General features: G+C 35.8%; 1 protein-coding gene across 1 annotated transcript; it reads right to left on the minus strand.

Moving 5' to 3' along the window:
* Positions 1-1,195: 1,195 nt before the first annotated feature.
* LOC131825176 (small ribosomal subunit protein eS6-like) lies at positions 1,196-2,029 on the minus strand. The gene has a single exon (XM_059164265.1). The coding sequence runs from the start codon at positions 1,988-1,990 to the stop codon at positions 1,241-1,243; it is 750 nt and encodes a 249-aa protein (XP_059020248.1). The 5' UTR covers positions 1,991-2,029; the 3' UTR covers positions 1,196-1,240.
* Positions 2,030-7,390: the final 5,361 nt, after the last annotated feature.

The following is a 7,390-nucleotide window of genomic DNA, read 5'->3' on the forward strand; positions in this document are numbered from 1 at the left end:
AATGATAAAGAAAAATATGAGAAACCATGGAGGCCAAAGGGGAATGGAACAATATTTTTTAATGTAGTGAATGAAAATGGCTGTGAACTCAAGATTCTTTAACCAGCAAAACATCCTTCAGGAATAAAAGTGAAATAAAGACATTCTCATATGAAGGAAATCTAAGGGAATTCATTGTCACTAGACCTGCTCTCAAAGAAAGGTCAAATAATACCGTTTGGCCAAAGAAAAACAATAGGGAAATCATAGAAACCTAAGAATGAAAGAAGAGCAACAGAAATAATAAATATATGGGTAAATACAATAGATTACTTCTATCCTCTTGTGTTTCTTAAACTATGTAAAATTCCTAAAAGTAAAACTGTATATGACAAAATATAATATGGTGGGGTTTATAATGTATGTAGTGTTTTCTTTTATTTAAGTTTTTCTTTCTTTCTTCCTTCCTTCCTTCCTTCCTTCCTTCCTTCCTTCCTTCCTTCCTTCCTTCCTTTCTTTCTTCCTGAGAGATAGAGCACAAGCAGGGGGAGCAGCAGGCAGGGGGAGAAGCAGGCTCCCTGCTGAGCAAGGAGCCTGATGAGGGCTCGATCCCCAGACCCTGGTATCATGACCAGAGTCGAAGGCAGACGTTTAACCGACTGAGCCACCTAGGCTTCCCTGTAATGTATGTAGATCTGATTCATATGTACTAATTTTATATTGCTGTCATACAATTACAACTTTAGCAGCTTTTAAATGATACAAATTTTTAATCTTAGCTTTCTGTATATCGGAAATCTGATGAGTCTCTTTGGGCTAAAACTGCAGCATTTGCTGTGTTCTTTTCTGGAAACTGTAGAGGAGAATCCACTTCTTGCTCATTTAGAGTGTTGGCAGAATTCATTTTTTTGTGGTTGTAAAACTGAAGTTATTTCCTTTCTTGCTATCAGCTTAGGGTTGTTCTTAGCTTCCAGAGGACGTCTAAATTTCTTGGATTATGGCCTCTTTCCTCCATCTCCTAGAGCAGCAACGGTGATTCATATCCCCCTCACACTTCAAATCTCCTCTCTTTCTTCTTGTACCACATGTTTCGAACTACAGCCAGGATCGGCTCTCCACTTTTAAGAACTGAAGTGATTACACTGAGCACATCCAAACAACCCAGGATAAAGTTAAAGTCTTTAACCTTAATCACAACTTCAAAGCCCCCCCCCCCTTCTTTTAATGTCTGATCTTATTTATTTGTCACTCTTAGAAAATCTCATTTTTGACTGGACTCAGACTTAGAGGTAGAAGCTCTCAGCGAGGACAGCCTCCGTCTCTTGGCAATCTGTTCCTGGCGTTTTTCTTTGGCCTCCTTCATTCTCTTGGCCAAAAGTTTAGCAGATTCTGCAGCCTCTTCCTTGTTTTTCTCAGTGCGCCGTTTCTTCAGAGCAATACGCCGACGTTTCTGTTGGAGGACACGTAGAGTAACAAGACGCCGTATCTTGGGCGCTTTGGTTCTAGGTTTCTTACCTTCTTTGTTTAAGGGCTTTCTCACAACATACTGGTGGACAACATCTTCTTTAGAGAGATTGAAGAGTTTGCGGATTCTGCTGGCTCTTTTGGGCCCCAGGCGTCGAGGCACAGTAGTATCAGTGAGTCCAGGAGTATCCTTCTCCCCTTTCTTTACAATGACCAAGTTGAGAACACTGAGATTGGCATCCACGATGCAACCCCGAACAGATTTGCGCTTTCTCTCTCCCGTCCTCCTTGGTCTGTAGTAGGAATGCCCTTTACTCAGCAGCAGGTGGACATGGCCATGGGTCAAGACACCCTGCTTCATGGGGAAGCCTTGTTTGTCATTGCCACCATGGATTCGGACCACATAATCCTTCCATTCTTCACCGAGGGCATCCGCAGCAACTTCTGTGGCCATACGCTTCTCATAAAAGGTACGAAGTTTGCATTCATCGTCCACTTCAATGAGTTTCTGGCAGCCAGTAGCTGGGAAAGAGATGTTCAGCTTCATCCTGAAGCAGCCTACTGCCTCCGAGGCGCTACGAAAAAGAGTCAAAGCCCCTTTTATCATGTAAGGTAACTTATTCACGAATTCCAGGAATTAGGGCATCTTTGGTGGAGTAGGGAACTGGTTATTCTGCTTATCACACCATGTGGAACTACAACATAAAGGGAGAGAGGTCAAAATGAACTATATATTTGTAATATTTTTGTCTTTTACATGAAATGATAAAATATTAATATTCACTAGACTTTAATAAATTATTAATAACTAATAAGTTATTGATGTATATTGTAATTTCTCGATTAATTACTAATAAATATGTGAAGTATAGTTAAAAAGCTGGTAGATAAACTAAAATGGAATATGCATCGGATCTTTATTGCTTCATGACAAATTATCTCAAAATCTAGTGGCTTAAGACAACACACATTTATTATCTCATATTTTCTGTGGGTCATAACATAAACATGGGTCAGTCCACTGAGGCTGGACTCTCTTGTGAAGGCTGAATTGGGGCAAAGGATTTGCTTCTTATTTCATAGGCTTGTTGGCAGCAGTCAGGTGGTCATGGGCTGGTAGTCTCAGGGCCTCAGTTACTCCATGGCTGTTAATGAGAGGCTACTCTAATTTCCATGCCACATGGACCTCTATCCCAGGGAAACTTGCTTCTTCACAATGTATCAGCTGAGCAGGCACTAACAGGAAAATGCCAGCAAGGTGTAAGGCAGTCTTATAACCTAATCATAAATTGACATCCCAGCACTTATTATCTTTTATTCATTAGAAGCAAGTTACTAGGTCCAACTCAAACTTAAGAAGAGAGATTTGCACAAAGACATTTTATTCATTTTTTTTTCTTAAAGTTTAGTAAGTAACAAAAAATGTAGTGGCTTATAGTTACACAAATTTATTAGTTTACCATTTCATGGGTTAGAATTCTCCCAGTCTGTGTTCTCTGCTCAGGGTCTCAGAAAATTCACATCAAGCTGCAGTCTGGGTTAATATTATCTATAGGCTGTGTGGGATAATCCATTTTCAAGTTCATTCAGGTTTTTGATCAAATTCACTTTCTTGTGATTATTGTGGTGAGCTTCCCATTTTCTTGTTGGTTGTCAGGGGGGTGCTTTTCTTAGATCCCTAATATTATTCACATTCTTTCTCATGTGCCACTTCTATTTTCAAGCCAATGTGGGCATATCACATCACCTTTCTGTTTCAAATCTCTGATTTCCTCTTCTGATACCAGCTGGAGAAAACTCTGCTTTTAAAGGGGCTCATGCAGATAATTTCCTATTTTAAGACCAACTACAGCATATGCCATACCATAACTATGGCAATAATATCTCATCATATTCACAGGTTTTGGGTATTAGAGTATAGACTCTTCTGATATATTTAGGAATCAGTACTGGGAATCAGTGAACACTGGGAACCAAGAAAGCAGTTACCCAGCACTTAACATCAAAAATTTTGAAACAATATGGAGAAGGCAGGAGAAGTAAAACAGAGAGCTTAAAAGCAAGAGGGTAAACAGGAAAAAAATGATACAAATAAATACAACCATATCAATAATTACATTAAATACATTGTTCTGAACACATCAATTCAAAACAGAGATTGCTATGCTGGATGAAACACAAAACAACAAATGAAAAAGATAACACCCAACTGGTTTTATGCTGTCTACAGGAAACTCAGTTTATAGGCAATGATACAGATAAGATGAAAGTAAAAGGATTGAAAAATACATAGTATACAAACACTAACTAAAAGAAAACTGGATTAGAGTGATACTAGACAAAATAGATGTTAGAACAAGGGATTACTAGAGATCAAAAGGAACATCATATAGTTAAAAACGTCAGTACACCAAGAAGATATAATAATCCCAAATGTGTATTCACTTAACAACAGAGTTTCAAAATACATGACACAAAATCTAATAGAATTGAAGGAGAAATAGATAAATCCAAAAGTTTATTTGGAAAACTCAACATGCCTCTCTTTGTAATGACTAGAGCAAGTTGATAAAAAATCAGAAGGAATATAGCAGACCAGAGCAGGGCTATCAACCACTTTAATCTAACTGACTTATAGAAAACTCTTTCCAACAACAAAAGAATACACGTTCTTCTCAAGTGCACTTGGACATTCACCACAGTAGACCATTTTCTGCATTATAAAATTTTTTTAAAGATGTTATTTGTTTATTTGACAGAGAGAGAGAGAGAGCATAAGCAGGGGTAATGGCAGGCAGAAGAAGGAGAAGCAGGCTCTCCATGGAGCAGGGACCCAATATGCAGCTTGATCCCAGGAACCTGGGATTATGACCCGAGCTGAAGGCAGCTGCTTAACCCACTGAGCCAACCAGGGTCCCTGTATTATAAAAATGCATTACAAACTTAGAAAGATTGAGATACAAAGTGTATTCTTTGGCCATATCATAATTAGAATTAAATTACAGAAAGATAAATGAAAATATTTAAATATTTAGATATGGACAACATACTTTTAAATAATCCATAGGTCACAAAATAATTACCAAGAGAAGTTAGGAAATATTTGAACTAAATTAAAATGACATTAAAATATATGAAAACTTGTGGGATGCAGCTAAGGAAGACTTTAGAAGGAAATTTCTGAGATTACAGATTTGTATTCGAAAAGAAGAAAATTTTCAGATCAAACATATAAGCTTTGATATTTAGCAGTTAGAAAAAGGTAAACAAACTAAACACAAAACAAGCAGAAAAAAAGATAATAATAAAGGCGAGCAAAAAACAAAACAAAAAAACACCCACAATAAAACCCAGAAAAAGAATAAAGAAAAATTAATGAGTCTAAAAGATGTTTTTTTAAAAGATTTTATTTATTCATTTGACAGAGATCACAAGTAGGCAAAGAAGCAGGCAGAGAGAGAGGAGGAAGGAGGCTCCCCGCTGAGCAGAGAGCCTGACACGGGGCTCGATCCCAGGACCCCAGGATCATGACCCAAGCCAAAGGTAGAGTCCTCAACCCACTGAGCCACCCAGGCACCTCTAAAAGATGTTTTTTGAAGACAACAATAAATTTGATAAATATTAAACTGACCAATGAAAAATAGATGAGAAGAAAAATTATGAACATTGAGAAGGAAGAGGGGATATCACAATAGACCCCACAAATTTTAAAAGGACAATAAAGCAATACTATGAACAACTCTATAATGATAAATATGCAACTTAGGCATGTTGCGTTAATTCCTGAAAGCCATAAATTACCAAAATTCCCTTAAGAGGAAATAGATAACCAGAATAGTCCTCTATCTAGTAAGGAAATTGAGTTCCTATTCAAAGCTTCCTACCAGTGCCCCGTCCCCACAAAATGATTTCACTGGCAAATTATATCAATATTTAAGGGAAGAAAATACCAAGTCTACACAGTTGCTTTCATAAAATAGAAAACAATTTCCAAATCATTTTACAAGGCCAGAATTATCTTCATGCCAAAACCAGTAAAAAACAAACAAAACAAAAATAAAAACAAAGCAACAAAAGAAAAGAAAAATGTAGGTCAACATCCCTCATAGACATTTACACAAGTCAACAAAGTAATAGAAATCAAATTCAGTAATACATAAAAATCGTAACATCTGATAAGCAAATGGGGTTTACCACAACAATGCAAGGCTGGTAAAATGTCATTAAATCAATCAATGTCATCATATTCACAGAACTAAGAAGAAAATCTTCATTATCCTATTAAAGATAAAAATGCATTAGAAAATATTCAACATTTGCCACATCTGGGTGGCTGAGTCAGTTAAGCATTTGCCTTTGGCTCAGGTCATGATTCCAGGGTCTTGGGATTGAGCCCTACACTGGACTCCCTGCTCAGTGGGGAGCCTCTTTCTCCCTCTCCTGCTGCACCTGCTTGTGCCCATTCTCTCTCTCTCTCTGACAAATAAATTAAAAATCTTAAGAAAAAGAAAAAGAAAATATTCAACATCCAAACTCAGCAAACTAGGAATAGAATAGAACTTCTTTAACCTGATCAAAGGCATGTCTGTTATACAACTTGTATTTAATATCATACTGAAGAACGAAAGACTGAATGATTTCCTCTTATGTTTAAAAAAACAAAAATGAAAACAAAAAAAGTAAGGATAACCACTCTCATGACTGTTCTTCAATGTCCTACTAGAGGTCCTAGGTAATACAGTAAGAAAAAATAAGAAGTTAGGGACTTACAGATAGTAAATGAACACATAAAACTGCCTAGTCAAAAATGACATGATTTGCTACGTAGAAAATTCCAAGGAATTTACAAAAAAAAGTTACTAAATTAATTAGCAAGTCTACCAGTGTTATAGTATATGAAGTTAAGATTTAAAAAATCATTTATATTTCTATATACTAGCAAAAAACTGTTGCAAAACAAAATTTAAAAGGCAGTTCTGTAAAAATTAGCTGCAAAAAATGAAAAAAACCTGAGTATATATCTAGCAAAAATATGTGGAACATCCATATACTGAAAACTATCAAACACTGATTGAAATAAATAAAAGAAAACCAAATAAATAGAGAGACAATGTTTATGGCTTCAAAGACTCAATATTTTTCAGATATAATTTTTCACAAATTGATCTAAATATTGAAAGCAATCCTAACCAGAATGCCCTAGGATGTTTTATAGATATTGAGAAACTGATTTAACATTTATTTGGACAGGCAAAGGAACTAGAAGCTCCCAAATGGTTTTGAAAAATAACAAAGTTTAGGGATCCATAGTATTGATTTTAAGACTTACTCTAACATTATAACACTCAGTATGGTATTGGTAAAAGCATAGACACATAGATCAATAGAACAGAATAGGGTATAAAAATAGATCCATACCAATGAGGTTGACTGATTTTTGACAAAGATGCAAAGGCAATTTCAAAAAGAAATCATAGTGTTTTCAAAAAATTATGTCACTTCAATTGGAAATCCATATGTAAAAATATGAATCTCAATATATATCTCATGCCTTACACAAAAATAAAATATAAATTATATGCTTCAGTGTAAAATGTAAAGATATAAAACTCTTTGGAAAAAAAATAGAAGATATTGGGAACACTGGATTAGGCAAAGTGTCTTTAAATATCCCAAAGGCAAGGTACATTTAAGAAGAATAGATAATGGCCTTTATCAAAATTTAAAGCTTTTGCTTTGCAAAAGACACTGTTAAGAGACTGAGAAGACTGGAGAATATATTTGCAAAACATTATCTAATAAAGGACTTGTATCTAGAATACAGAAAGAACATCTAAAGCTCACTAACAATAAAGCAAACAACCTTTTAAGAATGGGCAAAATATTTTAAAAGCTACTTCACCAAAGAATACGGGGAAACAAAGAGAGAAATTAGCCCATGAAAGGC

The sequence above is a fragment of the Mustela lutreola genome, chromosome 2 (assembly GCF_030435805.1).
Source record: "Mustela lutreola isolate mMusLut2 chromosome 2, mMusLut2.pri, whole genome shotgun sequence".
Lineage (NCBI taxonomy): Eukaryota > Metazoa > Chordata > Mammalia > Carnivora > Mustelidae > Mustela > Mustela lutreola.

Excerpts from the sequence above, each read along its gene's own strand:
- LOC131825176 (XM_059164265.1), bottom strand. The coding sequence starts at position 1,990 with ATGAAGCTGAACATCTCTTTCCCAGCTACTGGCTGCCAGAAACTCATT.